Below are 17,667 nucleotides of genomic sequence, written 5' to 3' on the forward strand. Positions count from 1 at the left end.
ATTGTTTTTTAAGATAGTCTATACATAAATTCTTATACTTGTGTAGACTTCTTCAAATGTCAATTTAACAAAATTGACAATTATAATTTAAATGAAATTTTTTTAAATAAATTCTAATTGAGAGTCTGAATTGATTTGCTTTTTGTAAGTTTAAAAGATTTAATTAATAAAATTACAAGTCTCATACAATATTTATCCAAATAAAATATATATAATAGATGATTTAAATTGATATACTTATGAAAGTTCAAATTTAAATTGATTCAATTATTATTTTGATGTTTAAATTGATACAACTCAATATAAATTGATATTTATCTTTGTTTAATTGGAAATTTTTGTTTTTAAACACAATAATTTACGATATACATCGCTAGGCCATTTTCCCGATCGCAGTTTTATGTTGAGTAATTGCGAAGAGTCCCCCAATATTCCTTTGAATATAATGAACAACATCAACAAGAATTCATCTAATCTTCACTGATTATAAAATGGTTTTCAAACCTTTTTTTTAAAAAAATAAATAAATAAATAAAGATATAATATTTAAAGCTACACCTCCGGCTTCAACTTTCTTTATAGAGATCTAAATATAGATAGAGAGTATTAGCAAGATAATTCAATAGTAAAATGCTTTGTCCACTACCCATAAAAAGGTATAGAAGTGTTAAAACTCGAAATAATGCAATGACTTTTCACATCTAAGAAGAAAAATAGATTACAAAGAAGAGCAACAAGAGTGTAAATGGGAACTTAGTGAAACAACTACATCAACCCAGAACGGCCAAACATCAAAATGTACATTCACCATTGTTCCAAATAAATTTAAACTTGTGCAGGAGGAGCCACGGCTGAACCGTTAATGAGTGGTTCGATTATCTCAAGGAGTTCGTTACGCAAACCTGTGAAGACAACTGAATCTGTTTCAATTGGTCTAAACTTGACCAGAGCTGAGGGGACTAACTCCTCATCATCTAGTGTTTTAGATCTCTCTCCTTCTGCAGGAAAATGAGTGATTGTACGCCGTTTAACACCGACAGGATGTATCAACTCGAATTCCAAACCGGGTTCTTTCAGTGCTGTGCTCACAAACTGCCAACAAAACAGACATTCCATCATTTTCCATTCCAACAGCCGTGGAAGACGAGACACTTCAGGTTATGGCAATTGTGGTTCGAGAACAGCAAATAATCTCACATAATATACACAAGCATCCGAATAGGGAAAAAAAACAATATGTTACAAGTTAAAACTAATGACATTGTAGTTCAAAGTATGAATCAGAAAAGAAAAAATTTCCCCCTAATAACCAAGGCCACTCTACACACCACCAAACAATGATCAAACTTTGCTATGTTTAGCTAAGTATAATTCCTGAATAAACTGCCACCAAAATATCAGTAGTAGGCAGGAAGAGAGAGTTAAAAGACAAATACTTCTCATTTTAACTAAGATTAGTCGGTAATATATCTATAACACTAACAAATAGTCGACACAAAACAGCTGGTGCCACGCAAGCAAGGGAGAAGGGATATCACAATTCACAGTTTCAACACTAAGTTCAAGCGTCTAAGTTAATGATTAGAGCTAACCTCATACAGAGCGCTTGTTGGTTCCCAAGGAGAAAAAACACCTTGAAGTACCACGCCGTCGGGAAATTGAATTCTGATAACTGTTCGTGTGTACTTCCTCCGAGCAGCTTTTGCCTGTTTTTCCTTGTATGATTTAGGAACCAAAAGCTGAGATTCAGCAATCTTTTGTTTCCTCATTATAGCTTCTCTTTTAACCTCTTCAACAGAGAGTTTGTAGAAGAAGTCTGGCAATTCAATGTGTGCTGCAATGTTTTCAGGGACAGCAAAGAATACCCGAATCTGAAAATAATAAATTATCCAAAAAATCAGCCATGGAAGCTGTGAACAACAAATACTAAGTAAAATATATTTCAAAGATGTTCATTCAATTTCTCATGGGAATGTTCTAACGGAACATCTTCATACAAATTTATTTCCAGAACATTTTTTGGGAAGTCAAATTGTGACTTCAGACATACTAAATAGACAACTCAGCCGTGCCATTTCCCGAAAAAATAGGAACCAAACATCTCATGAACAGAAGATGCCCTTTTCAAAGATTCAAATAGTGGGCCATTGATCACAGAGCTACAATTTTAAGCTTCCTATTCTGCCATTTGCATAAGCCAAAGGGACATGTCTCTATCTTTTTATTGACATTGATGAATTTTGAAGTTCCAATAGAATTTTGATTTTTTCTACAAAAAATGTTTATGCTCCTTTCTAAATAAAATGAAATTCAGTTCCTTATAAGTACTTTAAATCAAGCACAAGCAACTATGCACCCCTACTGGACCCTTATCTGAGCCTCCTCCCCAATAAAATCAAAACCACAAAAGCAAGTGCAGATCTACGTGAACCCAAGATAGCAACTAACCACCTAGCTTCAAGTATCAACAGAATAGATTCATTGGTCTCTTTGGAATGAGAGCAAAAATCATACATTTACTAACAACTCCCTCTCTTCCGATAGATTTCTCAAGTTGTCTTTATTATTGCTCTTGCATGGAGTAATTGTAAATGGTTTCTATCCTTTGACAAAATTGAACGACCTTTCCACAAATTGGAAGGCTTTTATGTAACTTCCTTTAGCTCAGGATCCCCCTTTTTATATATTTTCCCATCAATGAAAGGCACTGCGTATTATGTGTGTTTGTGTATATAATTATATAAGATGTAGGAGGCAACTATCAAATTGAACACCTAGATGTATTCCACAGAAACTTCTTTCGGACTCTTCTGGCTGCCTCTAAGATAGTTTCTAGGCTTTCAGTTTCTTATAGAACAACCATCATTGTCTGACGATAGGGCCAAAATTGAATTGGCTAGGAAAAGCTACAAGGGGTGACAGGAGACAAAACAAAACTCAAGGTTCCAAACAAATAGGAAATCGTGGGATAAATAGACTTAAAATATCATCAGCAAGGGTGAGGAGCAATTTGATGAAAGTATCTATAACTTCTGTATTGGTGACTTGATATCTTGAACTAAAATATGGACCTCGTAATGTTACTTATAGTCACCAAACTAAACATTTTGAGCAACTTACTTCAAGCCAAGTCATTACCAGAATTGAACATTATAACCCGAGCAGAATTCTCTTATCTAGCCCTGAAAAACACTTCTCTATTAATGGTCTCTATTAATGGTCCTTTAGCAACATTTACATCAGAACCACAATTTTAGTTACATTTCATTTGTGTTCATTTGAAAACTATATATTCACAACAGAGACGAACAAAGAGCTTCACCTTTTCTTACTGCTCATAAGTCATAATAGCCCTGTTATCAAGTAGTGTGCATCTCTGTGAAGTGTGACCATAAAAGTATATATTTTTTTAGTTCCATTGAATAATAATGGAAGCTTTCCGAGAAATAAAGTTGACACAAAATATAAAATCCTAGTGTAAATATGAAATGATAACCATACCTGTCTGTCTACCTTCTTTGGTTCAATCAGCTCAGATTCAGTGCTGGCTTTCTTTTGCTGTTCATCAAGCTTTGGACGGTCAATCGAATCTATTACCTTACTTAATATGTTAATTTTTTCCTCTGTTGGAACATCCATGGTTGCCCACATTTCACCCCCTTCCTCTTGCAATTTAAAACCCACAAACTCCAACAATTCCACTCCCCCTACAGCCTCACCAATTGCCTCCTTAATTTTGGGATTACTCAGACGTATCTTCCTAAACTTTGAATTCTCTGGTTCTCGAACTATGTTACTCAAAAGCTTCAGAACAATATCCAACGAACCTTGTGATGGCTTCCCTGATAAGAAAGTACCAACACAACCCTCCAATTCACTCCGAGATTCTGCATCACTCGTAGGCAGATATTCTGATCCCTTGGCTTTACCATCGTTGACACAGCTATCGACGTGCACCGAAACCTCTTCTTCAGACCTGTAACTTTGGCCACAAATCGGACATTCAAACACATTTAAAGAATACCCATTTCCCGATCTTTTCCCAGATGTTATAAACGAATCAAATGGGTCAAATCCATCGGCCGGATTACGAGCTGGATTCGATTTATTCGACAGGTCTGACCTGTTTTGATCAGTGGCAATCGAATTCGCAACCGGGGGCTTAGAATCTGCCGAGGAATCTGAAGGTGGATTAACCAGCTTCGGCTTTGAATTGGGATTCTGCAATGGGCGGGTAGGTATAGAACTAGTCGACCCAGAAGAAGGCGATCCTAAAACTCTTCCCTGGCCCTTGAAACTTGAAGAAGAAGAAGAAGACAACGTATTATTAAACCTTTTCATGAAACCCTTGACCTTGTCCTTCACGTCTCCCATGATAAACAACACAATCAGAAACAAAGAACTCTAACAATTACTTACTACGTTTCGAAGAATTAAGCAAGAAGAAGAATACAATTTACAGCAAATAAGCTAAAATTTTCCTCTCGATCATTAAGAACAGACTTATCCACTGATTAGGGAAAGATTTGTCTTTACAGACTCGTTGGAGATCCCAAAAGCTCACAGAAAGAAAGAAGGCTGTTATTGGCGGTTGACGCTGTTCTTCGTCTCCCAACGCGGTTTCTGAAGGCTTACGACTCCCATTTCCATCCAATCCTTTTTCACTTTCTTCTTAATTCTCTTCCAAGAAAATATGACGGTCACTTCCTTTGGGTGTGACACATTCTTGGATGATTAAAGGTTAAATCCCGATCTTAGCCTTAAAATAAACTAGGAATTCAGCCTCCAACATTTTTTTAAACATACCCTCCAACCTCTAGTGTCAATAGCCAAATACATCTTGCTAAATATAATTAAAAGGTATTGTGTAAAAAAAAAAAAAAAAACTTAAAAGTTTTTCTAACAAATTTTTGAATGGTATCTTTTTCACGAGTACCTAATAAGTTTTCAAGCTTTTCATTTATATTTATCCATAAATTTTAAATTAATTGGTGTCTAACAAAAAACATATATGTATATATATATATTTGAATGGGGTTGGGGACATTTTTTTAATGATTGTTTTGATTTGGTTAAATATTTTACATAAAGAAAAATGGTGCATGTTGTGGGTGGATTCTGGAATCAAGGGTAAAATGGACAACGAACAGAAAATGAAGAAGAGTCAAACAAAACCAAAAGAAAAGTAGGCCTGATCCGAGGCTAATCCCATCAATGACGGCCCAAAGCCGGTTCGACCCAACATAGGCTCAGTTGGGAAGGGATGAAACCCTAAAAGGGTAAGGATGTAGGCTGGTCGGCCTCGATTCAAAAGAATTTCCCAAACAGATAGCCCAGTCAGAAGCCCTAATCGAATAAGGAATAGGGAAAAGGCCAAAACCTATAAATAAGATAGAGTAGAGCACAAATGAGGTAAGTTCTCTAACCAAAATAAAATATTCTCTTTTTCTTCCAACCTTTTGACTTAAGCATTGGAGTGTCTATGGCTTACACCACACTGGTGTTCAGTTTTCTATTTATTTGTAGGTGAGCTATCTTCCACCAAATATACAAATTTACCATTTTTTCTCCGTGGAGATCAGGTATATTCGCTTAGTAAAAAATCAACAGTTGGCACCGTCTGTGAGGAAGAATACTAAAAAACACGCTTGCAAGAATGAAAGTTGTAAAAAAGATAGGTATTTTTAACCTTATAATTTTGAGCGATTTGCAATTGGTGATAAAGTAAGGGACAACGAAATACCATGCTAAAGAATGAAGGATGACAACTTATTTAACCAAGGTTAGGGAATTACTTGCTTCGTTCCCAAAATATGAGATAAAAAAAAGTTCCAAAATCACAAAACACAAACACAAATTCACTAGTTTGGTTAGCAGCAACATATGAGACGAAATTTAGCACACTAATACCAATAGAAATCTTGTTTGAGTTCAGTAGAGATAAGAAAGATGTTGTGGATATTAAAGAGCCAGAATTCTTCAAGTTTGAGACTACTGAAACCGAGTCAGAAGTTAACCCTACTAGGGCTGAGGCTGAGGCAATGGATGTTGGAGAGTCGATTGTCTCAAGTCCGAGACTGCAGAAGCCAGATCCCAGGGCGACCTTACTTGGTCAAGGTCAAGTCTATGGATGTTGAGTAGTCAGATTTCTCTAAGTCCGAGGTTGGCGAAGCCAAGTTTGAGGGTGAGGTTGATCCTTCTAGAGATGAGCCTGAAGTTGGGGCTAAAGAAAGAGATGATGAAAAAACTACAAGAAGTTTAACTTGGATGGATCCGATAATCAAATATTTGAAAAACAGAGAGTTTCCTTCAGAAAAAGTAGAGGCCAAGCAATTGTAGAGGCGAGCATCATATTATGATCTAAGGGAAAACAAGCTTTATAAATGAGGTTATTCATTGCCCATACTAAAATGCCTCACATCTAGTGAGGCAGAATACGTGATGAGAGAAATACACGAAGGGATATGTGATAATCATTCTGGAACAAGTTCTCTATGCCACAAAATTGTTAGCCAACCATGTTTCGAGATGCACGAGACTTTGTGAGAACATGTGTGTTGGGATTGGTGTCCTAAATCTCTTGTAATCTTGTAGTTTGTAAACTTTGTATAAACATATTGTCGTTAATAAAATAAGTGTTATTTTATAAGCATATACTCAATCCGATAAACTAAAATCCTATGTTATTTTATGTAATTTAAACAAGTATGTAGAGACATACAAGTGGATCTTGTTTAAATAATATCCTAAACAGTTTGTAGTAGATGGATAAGGCTGGGTATCTTATCCTGGTGACACTATGGATATGGCCCGATTATAGGTGTTACAAGTGTTGTAAAGTGCTACAAATGATCTGATCCTGATCATTCACATGGAGACATATGAGCGGGGGTATCCTATACAAAGAGTTTGTATAAGACCAGACCACGAAATGATTAGTCTATTTATATAGCGTCGTTAATAATAGAAACTTACATTTCACTAGGATGACCATATGTGACATGATCTAAATCTTGAGTGAGTTGTGAACTCCTGCTAATGAAGGCGGTCCTTTGAATTGTATGGGTGAGAATGACCAGATTGCCAACTCAACAAGCCTACCATTTTGGGGATTTTTTTAACTGGGGAGCTGGAAACACAGCTACACGAGACAAAATTCACTCATTCCCCAATGCAGGTATAAGTAGATAAATTGTTCCCTTAAGGACTGATTTCGAGGCTTGAACATAGTGGTCAGACCCTCTTTTGGCCTGAGAGGGACTTGATCATAGTTGAACTATGACTTATTGTTCATTAAAGGGATCAATGGTACTTAATGAGTTAGATGTAACTACAGGGCAAAACGGTAATTTTAGCCCAATTGTACTTATAAGCAATTTGTGAAGGATCATCACACTGTTGATTGACTATATCCAATGGACATAGAAATTTATCTGTAGTGCAAAAAGTGTAGTTGTCGGTCTTTAGTGGAATGACCGACAGTTAACGGATGTTGGGTAATTTAATTAAAGAGTTTAATTAATTATCTGAGTACTATTGGAGCTTCAATTTACAGGTCCATAAGGTCCCCTCTATAGCTTAACAGGGATTTAATTGAGAATTATTTTTGGATTAATTTGAAATGTTCAAATTAATTGAGGGAATTAATTATATATGATATAATTAATTAAATTAATTATATATGAGATATAATTAATATAATGTATTTGATACATTATAATATAAGGTAATATGAGAGGAATTTGAATATGATTCAAATACTAATTATATGAATGAGATTCATGTAATTAAATTTAATATAAATATGATTTATATTAAATACCATAAATAAGTTGAGAGGAATTAAATATTTGAATATGATTCAAATATTAATTATATGAATGAGATTCATATAAGTGAATTTAATATAAATATGATTTATATTAAATGACATGTATTGTTGAGAGAAAATATATTTATAAGTTATATTGTATTTGATACAATGTGTAACTATAAATTATGTATTATACAGGATATAACATATAGTTTATATACATATAATAAGGTTGTTATTATATGTATAATTATTATTAATTTAATTATATTAATATTAATATTAATTTGTAACTCCCTCCCCCTAATTTCTCTCAACTAAATATGTGATGAGAGGGATGGTGCTCAATCATCTTCTTCCTATAAAAAAAAACACTGAGAAACAGAGTTCTCTCTAAGAAAAACTCACAGAGAAGAAAAGTTCTTCTCCTCCCTCTTCTCCTCTCCATCTCCTTCCTTCTTCCAAAGCCCTAAGGCAGAACCTACAACTCCTGGCATTCTCAATCCCTAAGGAGAATACAGGAGGCTCTGGTTGGTGGTGTCCCATTTGGAGAAGAAGATCTGATCGTGACTTGTTCGAGGGATTCTTGAAGAAAGTGTTCTTCAAAGGTAAGGTTTTCTGAAACCCTAAGATTTCCTTTATTATTACATGCTACAATTTATGTAAATGCATATCTTGTTCTTGATTTACTGTAAAACTTACATTCAATGAAAAATGAGATTTGGGATGATCTTTATTCTGCTCACGGTTCTCTTAATTTAGAGTTCCTTCAATGTGATCAATGCCAACACTACACACCAATCCCAAGGTAACCACCTGGACCATTAACCAATATTGTAAGTCCTTGGCCTTTTGCATAATAGGGAATAGACCTTATTGGGCCACTCCCTCAAGGCAAAGGGTAAACAAAGTTTGTCGTGGTATTAGTGGATTACTTTATGAAGTGGGCCAAGGCTGAAACACTTGCAATTATAACAGAAAAGAATGTTAAAAACTTTATTTGGTGAAACCTTGTGTGCCGATATGGGATCCTCAACACAATTATAACGGACAATGGAAAACAATTTGCTAATTTGGAATTTAGAATATTTTACTCAGATCTCAATATCACACATCGATGTTCCTCCCCAGCTCACCCTAAAGCAAATGGACAGATAGAAGCGGTAAATAAAATCATTAAACAAAATTTAAAAACAAAATTTGAAGGATTGAAAGGGTTATGGGTGGAAGAACCACAAGCATATTGTGGGCATATCGAATGACGACAAGAACTTCTACAGAAGAAACCCCTTTTTCTCTTTCTTTTGGGGCTAAAGAAGTAATCCCGGTAAAAATTGGAATACCATCACCAAGAGTGGAGCAGCTTGATCCTCGAGGAAATGAAACTTCAATGAGGTTAAGCTTAGACCTATTGGAGGAGCATTGCGAGACTGAAGTAAATCAGATATGAGGATTTCCATGAGCAATGGAATGATCGTTCCAAATTCCATTCGAAATTGAACATAAACAATTACAGTCACAAAACGGAAACTAACAGGTCATGCACAATATGAAATTATAGCATACTTTAGATAATCAAAAGATAACAAATACATACCTTTGAAGACTCATCTTCAAACTCCCTCAATCACGAACGCTCGATCAGTCTCCAAGACGGCAATACACGAATGCTCGAACATAACGACCGCAAGATAGCACGATCAACAGCAAACACAAACTCAACGATCTTTAAGATCACGAACCCAACGAACAGCCTCCAAAACCTCGAACTCAGTTGAATTGAGTGAGGACACCATCACAAGTGTTACCTTGGTATTCTCGGTATAAGAATTCAGAAGTGTGGCCTCTGTATGAACTTGTTAGAGGCAGAGACTGAAGGAATAACAATCGTGTAGATGATTGAGCAAGTGGGAGATGAGAAGAGTCTATCGTATAGACGAATGCTCAATCATGTAGAAGAAGGTAATCTATCGTATAGAAAAAGCCCTGCGATTGTTTAGCTACGATCAGCTGAGTGAACTATCGTATAGTAACACTCCACGATCATTTAGTCTCTCTTTCAGCTATCATTTAGTGAAACCATTTCATTTGACAGTAATTCCATGAGTTTCTTTCCGAATTAAGTAACTCTTCTAAATTTAGGAAAACAATTTTTCTTTTATCTCACGGTTACCATAAAACCACCAATAACCTCCCACTCATTTGGTTATTAGAGAAAAAGAGATAATTATCCAATAATTAATATTATTATAAATAAATATGATAACCAACTTACCATATTATATTTATAACCTATAGTTTTAATATTTCATCTCATGAAACAAATAAACCATAGCTTTTTTTTTCTATTTTATGGTACTTAATGTAAATCATATTTACATTAATCCTCCACTTGATGTATCTCATACATCACACCAATTATATCATATATAATTGAATTTTCTCTTGTCAATTTGAACATTTCAAATCAACTCCAAGAACTGATTCTCAACTTGAATCCATTGAGCTACCAAGGGGACCTTATGAACCTGTAGTTTGAAGCTCTAATCGTATGTGAATAATTGACTAAACTCTTTAGTCACGAGATCCACCATCCGTTAACTGTTGGGCACTTCACTAAAGACCGACAGCTGCCTCTCTTTACTATAGATATATTTTGTGTCCATATCAACCAATCAACAGTGCGATAACCCTTCACAGATTGCTCGTAAGTACAGTTGGGCCAATTAATTGTTTTGCCCCTGTAGTTACATCTAACTTCTTAAGTACCACTGATCCCTCTAATGAACATAAGTCATAATCCTATTATGACTGAGTCCTCTTCAAAAGAGAAGCTGTGGCCACTATGTTCAAGACCCGGAATCAGCCCTTAAGGGAGCAATTTATTTACTTACCTCTGCTTCGGAGAAGGAGTGAATTCCATCTTGTGTAACTGAGTTCCCATCTCCCAAATCAGACAAATCCCCAAAAATGTAGGCATGCTGAGTTGACAATCTGGCCACTCTCACCCAAGGACCACCCTCAAAGGCAAGAGTTTCCAAAACACTCAGGATTAAGGTCATGTTACCTATGGTCATCTAGGTGAGATGTAAGTCTCAAGTATGAACGACGTTATATAAAGAGCTGAATTCTCGTGGTCCGATCTTATACAAACTCTGTATAAGATCCCCTCACTCGCATGTCTCCATATGAATGGTCAGGATCAACCATCTGTAGTAGTTCACAACAGTTGTCTACAAAGCGTGCCATATCCGCAGTATCACAAGGATCAGGTATCCCTCCTTAATCCTTATACTACAGACCTTTTTAGGTTATCACTTAAGGCATCATCCACTTGTATATCTCATATACATGTTTAAGTTTACATACAATAATCATGGAGCTTTGTTTATTGGATATAAGTAAATGCCAAATAAAATAACTCTTATTTTATTCATAACAATGTGTAAGTTTACAAACTACAAAACTCCGGGTGAATTAGGACAACAATCCCAACAGAGACATCATGTTTACGTATAGTAGAGTACAAGAATAGGATCGCTAGATACTACAACACCATAATGAGAGTGAGAAACTTTAAATACGAAGATCTAGTATTAAGAAAAGTGATGCAGAACACCAGAGACTCAAATGCGGGAGCACTTGGGCCAACATGGGAAGGACCGTATCAAGTAATCAAAGTTGTTAGACCCCATATATAAACATTGGCATATTAGAATTGAAAGGCTCTTTCACACCCATAGGTCGTCGAACACCTGAAGATTTATTATCGTTTAAGATGTCTACAATAGTAAATAAAATGGCTATTGGTCAAATTGTTATAGGTCAGGATTGAACCTCAGAGAATTCCTAATTTGATGTCCTGAGCCTAAAAAAAAAAAAGAAAAAAAATGGCCAGGCCGAGGATGACCATAGAAGAGTGGCAAGTGGAAGCTACATGATTAGCGTAGACGAACCAAGCAAAGCTTAAGAGACGAAGCAGGAAAAGTTGGCATAAGAAACAACCTAGATCAAACAACAACAATTGGAAGAAGGAAAAAACGAAGGAATGGGCATATCAATAAAGTGATAGAGAAAATGAGAGAGGCAATAAAGCAAGAAAAACTCACCAAAAGAAAAAGCCTAAGAAAGTAATAACTCATGGTCATGAAGGGATTAGAATTCTCTGCAGTGGAAGCAATTGGACGCATCAATCTCTAAATTTTTTTTTACAAAATACATAGAATTTAGAGTGACAGAAATCATAGAAAAACATAAACCTAAGCATGCTTTCTACAGTTCAAATAGAGAGAAATGGATTAAGAAATCACATACCCTTGAAGACCAAATCTTCACGTCCTCTCCAATTCAAGTCGTTTTCTCCCGATCTCACGAACTCGGCGTCCACTAACTCAATGAACAGAAAAGGACACCACTAAGGTTTCTTCCCCATTATTCTCAAGGGCGAGAACCGTGCAGAGGTGTGGGTTTGCACTCAATTTTAACGTGAGGGAAGAAGAAGATAGCTGATAGTTTTTTCTTCTCTGTGAAATTCACAGAGAGAAGGAGAACCAGAGAAAGAGAAAGTTCTCTCTCTTCCAATTTGTTACGTGTGAGAGGGAGAGATAAGGGGTGAGGGAGTTAAAACTCCCTCCCTTTTATTTCTAATAAACTCACATTCAAAATTTTGAATTTAATATATATATACATGTATTAACCTCTTAATATATATTTAAACTATATGTTATATCACATATAACATATAAATTATAGTTAATATTATATCATATATAACCTAAATTATAGTTTATTAATCTCTCAAATAACCTAAGGTATTAGAATCAAATTCATATAATTTTAGCCTATAGGTTTTATATGAATCACATTCGAATAGATAATAATTGAATCATATTCAAATTATAACACCTCTCAATAAAATATACAAATTTAATATGAATCATATTCATATCAATTTTAACATATAGTTCCTATATGAATAATATTCATATAATTAATATTTGAATCATATTCAAATATTTATTTCTCTCATAAGGCTATATACATTTGACATGAATCATAATCACATTAAATTTTAACATATAGTTTTTATATAAATCATATTCATATAACTAATGTTTGATTCATAATTAAATATTTATTTCTCTCATAAAAATGTATCAACATACATTATATTATATAATGTATCAATAGACATTATTTAATTGTATCTTATACAATTAGTTTCCTTTAATAAATTTAAACAATTCAAATCACACCAAAATTAATTTGATTCCCATCAGTCCTCACTGAGCTAATGAAAGGACCTTATGGGTCGATATATTGAAGCTCCAATGATACGAGATTAATTGATTAAACTATTGTAATCAAATTAATCAACATTCATTAATTGTCGGTCACTCTACTAAAGACCGATAGTTAAACTCTTCGCACTATAGATATATGTATGTGTCCATTTCATATAACCAATCAACAACGCGATGAACCTTCACAAATTGCTCGTACGTATAGTTGGGTCAAATTACCATTTTACCCCTATAGTTACATCTAACTTTTTAAGTACCACCGATTCCTCTAATGAACAATTAGTCATAGTCCAACTATGACCGAACCCTTCTCCGGCCAAGAGAGGGTGAGATGCCTCATTGTTCAAACCCCAGAATCAACCCTTAAGGGAGAAATTTATCTTCTTACCCTAGCTATAGGGAATGAATGAATTCTTTCTTGTATAGTTGTGTTCCTAGCTCCCCAATCAGATGAATCTCTAAAATGGTAGGCTTATTGAGTCAGCGAATTTGACCACTCTCACCCATACAAATCAAAGGATCGCCCTTATAAGCAGAAGTTCATAACTCACTTAGGATTAAGGTCAAGTCACCTATGGTCATCCTGGTGAAATGTAAGTGTCTTCTAACAACAACGTTATAAAGAGAAACTTAACATTTCGTGGTCCGATCTTTATACAAACTCTTTTGTATAAGATATCTCTACTAACATGTCTCCACAAGAATGATCAGGATCAGATCATTTGTAGTACTTTACAACAATTGTAACAGCTACAAAGCGAGTTATATGAGTAGTGTTACAAAGATAAAGCACCCAACCTTATCCATATACTACAGAACATTTAGGTTATCACTTAAACATTATCCACTTGTATGTCTCCACATACATGTTTAAGTTACATTAGATAACCTTGGATCTTCGATTAATGGATTATTGCACAAGTAACATAAATCAACCATTGATTCAACTAACATAAAACTATGAGGCTTTAGAGCATACACCCCAACAATCTCCCATTTACACTAAAGCCGGAGAAATATGAGTTGGTGAGACATGTATCCTAGAGCGTACACTATACCCTACATGCTAACGTTTCGATGCTACGTGGCGGAATGTCTGCTCTGCTTCTCTCATTCATCCGATTTGCTTCGTTTTTGCTCCATAAAATCACTGATTCGAAGCCAGAACTCCATCATGAACAACAAGAACAATTACAGACTCAATTACATGAAATTAAATGCCCAAAATATTGGGCAATTACAACTTTAAACACTTTAAAGCGATAAATTCTAGGCCAATTTTGAAACCATCCAATACACAAAAATCCATACATTAATAATGCATCATGCACCCACCAAAACTCTGAATTAAAGTTCAAAAAATGAAATTTAGAAATTCGAGATGACTCTTGTAACAATTTAAGGGTTTGGAATTCTTTGTAGCGGAAGCAATTGGACGCATCAATCTCTAAATTTTGTTTTACAGAATACACAGAATTCTGAGTGATGATAACCATGAAAAAACATTAACCAAAGCATGCTTTCTACAGTTCAATTAGAGAGGAAGGGATTAAGAAATCACATACCCTTAAAGACCAAATCTTCACGTTCTTTTCTAATTCAAGTCATCTTCTTCCAATCTCACGAACTTGGCGTCCACTAACTCAAAAAACAGGAATGGACACCACTAAGGGCTTCCCCGTTATTCTCAAGGACGAGAACCATGCAGAGGTGTGGGCTTACACTCAATCTTGGCGTGAGGGAAGGAGAATATAATTGAGAGTTTTTTCTTCTATGTGAAATTCACAAAAAGTAGAAGAACTAGATAGACACAGAGAGAGATAACTTTCTCTCTTTTCCAATTTGTTACATGTGAGTGGGAGAGATTAAGGAGTGAGGGAGTTATAACTCCCTCCTCTTTATTTTTAATAAATTCAAATTCAAAATTTTAAATTTAATATATATATATATATATGTATGTATGTATGTATGTATGTATGTATTAACCACTTGATACATATTTAAACTATATGTTATATCACATATAACATAAACTATTGTTTATTATTCTCTCAAATAACCTAAGGTATTAATATGAATAAAATTCATGTTAGTTTTAACCTATAGTTTTTATACGAATCACATTTATATAAATAATAATTGAATCATATTCAAATTATAACACCTCTTAATAAAATATATAAATTTAATATGAATCATATTCATATTAATTTTAACATGTAGTTCCTATATGAATCATATTTATATTATTAATATCTGAATCATATTCAAACATTTATTTCTCTTATAAAACTATATAAATTTAATATGAATCATATTCACATTAAATTTTAACATATAATTTTTATATGAATCATATTCATATAAATAATATTTGAATCATATTCAAATATTTATTTATCTCATAAAAATATATCAACGTACATTATATTATATAATGTATCAATATACATTATTTAACTTTATCTTATACAATTAATTTCCTTTAATTAATTTGAACAATTCAAATCGCACCAAAATTAATTTGATTCCCATCAGTCCTTATTGAGCCAACGAGAGGACCTTATAGACCTATAGATTGAAGCTCCAATGATACGAGATTAATTGATTAAACTCTTTTAATTAAATTAATCAACATTCATTAACTGTCGGTCACTCCATTAAAGACCGATAGTTGAACTCTTCACACTACAGATATATTTATGTGTTAATTGGATATAACCAATCAATAGTGTGTTGACCCTTCACACATCCCATTGAATTTACAAGCGAAACATAAGGCTAGGTTATATACATTCTAATTATGAGAAGTACAACAGGACTAAATTACCGGTTTACCCCTATAATTACATCTAACTCCTTAAATACTACTGATCCCTCTATTGAACAGTTAGTCATAATTCAACTATGACTGAACCTCTCTCGGACTAGGAGAGGGTGAGACGCCTCATTGTTCAAACCTCGGGATCAGCCCCTAAGGAAGCAATTTATCTTCTTACCCTAACTATAAGGAATGAGTGAATTTCTTCTTGTGTAGTTGTATTCCCAACTCCTCAATCAGATGAATCCCCAAAATGGTAGGCTTATTGAGTTGGTGAATTTAACCATTCTCATCCATACAAATCAAAGGATCGCCCTCATAGCCAGGAGTTCACAACTCACTCAGGAATAAGGTCAAGTCACCTATGGTCATCCTGATGAAATGTAAGTCTTTTCTAGCAATGGTGTTATAAAAAGAGACTTATCATTTCGTGGTCCGGTCTTTATACAAACTCTGTTGTATAAGATACCCTTGCTCACATGTCTCCACAAGAATGATCAGGATCAGATCATTTGTAGTACTTTACAACAATTGTAACAACTTTAAAGCGGGTTGTATCAGTAGTGTTACCAAGATAAGACACCTAACTTTATCCATATACTATAGACCATTTAGGTTATCAATTAAATATGATCCACTTGTATCTCTCCACATACATGTTTAAGTTACATCATAAAACTTTGGATCTTAGGTTAATGGATTATTGCACAAGTAATATAAAATCAATCAACCATTGATTCAACTAACATAAAACAACGAGGTTTTAGGTCATACACCCCAACAATCTCCCACTTGCACTAAAGCCGGGGAAATATGAGTCGGTGAGATATGTATCCTAGGACATACATTAAGTTGAATAGAGAACCTAAAATGTACTAAGTTGAACAATGCCATATTTCTCCTACAGCAAAATGTCACAATAAGTTTGCCTAAGTGATTTAAACATTTATTTAATTTCTTTTGAACATTTCAAAGAAAATAAGACCTGAGTTGAATCGAAACAGGATATATTTATTCATAAATACTCATCAATCATATTAATGGATTATCTATTAAATCAGACTTATGCTTTCTAACATAGAACCACTTGGGTCAAAGAAAAAAGTCTAACATTGGCTAGATAACCTTATCTAATAAGGTTTAATGACACACCTGAGAAGCAATGCTTTTGACAGGTAATAATAATTTAACTCTAACTCTTAGAAAGTTAACAGTGACTGCCATTTCTAAAAACCAAAGTCATGTATCCTCAGGAGAATAAAACTTGTCTTTATTTTTGGATTCATTAATCCTTACACTCCCACGGTTGAGTAGTAAATGTAAACCTTTAATACACAAAAATGTGTATATTTAATGTTGAACATATTTTCAAAACAAATTTTGAAAACATGTCTAATTACCAAAACTATTCATACGTTATGAAATATTCTAGTAATTTTTCTTGGAGAAATTGAATGTCTCTCATGGTGTTAAAAACACCATGCTCAGCATAAGTAAACATCAATGCATTTTAATGCACAAAAATGCATTTAATTAAAGCTAAAAACGTTTTAAAAAACGAATTTTGAAAAAATATATCTTATCACTAACTATTCATACACTATGAAATATTAGTAATAAAGCTTGGCGAAGTGGAATTTCTCTTATAGTGATAAAAGCCCCATATTCAGCAAAACTAAATAACATTTAATGCCTCTCACTACTTTAACTGAGATGAATATCCGGTTGCC

At 34.1% G+C, this 17,667-nt stretch overlaps 1 protein-coding gene across 1 annotated transcript; it reads right to left on the bottom strand.

Moving 5' to 3' along the window:
- Positions 1-604: 604 nt before the first annotated feature.
- LOC120068229 (plant UBX domain-containing protein 2) lies at positions 605-4,723 on the bottom strand. Its single transcript, XM_039019943.1, has 3 exons — positions 3,502-4,723; positions 1,593-1,871; positions 605-1,092 (listed from the first exon to the last, which is right to left on the bottom strand). Exons 1-3 carry the CDS (start codon positions 4,372-4,374, stop codon positions 826-828), a joined length of 1,419 nt encoding a protein of 472 aa, XP_038875871.1. The 5' UTR covers positions 4,375-4,723; the 3' UTR covers positions 605-825.
- Positions 4,724-17,667: the final 12,944 nt, after the last annotated feature.

Source organism: Benincasa hispida, chromosome 12 (genome assembly GCF_009727055.1).
Source record: "Benincasa hispida cultivar B227 chromosome 12, ASM972705v1, whole genome shotgun sequence".
In the NCBI taxonomy this organism is placed as follows: Eukaryota; Viridiplantae; Streptophyta; class Magnoliopsida; order Cucurbitales; family Cucurbitaceae; genus Benincasa; species Benincasa hispida.

Excerpts from the sequence above, each read along its gene's own strand:
- LOC120068229 (XM_039019943.1), bottom strand. The coding sequence starts at position 4,374 with ATGGGAGACGTGAAGGACAAGGTCAAGGGTTTCATGAAAAGGTTTAAT. Across the intron at positions 1,872-3,501 it reads CAAAGAAGGTAGACAGACAG|ATTCGGGTATTCTTTGCTGT; the intron begins GTATGGTTATCA and ends TATTATTTTCAG. Across the intron at positions 1,093-1,592 it reads CAACAAGCGCTCTGTATGAG|TTTGTGAGCACAGCACTGAA; the intron begins GTTAGCTCTAAT and ends TTTTGTTGGCAG.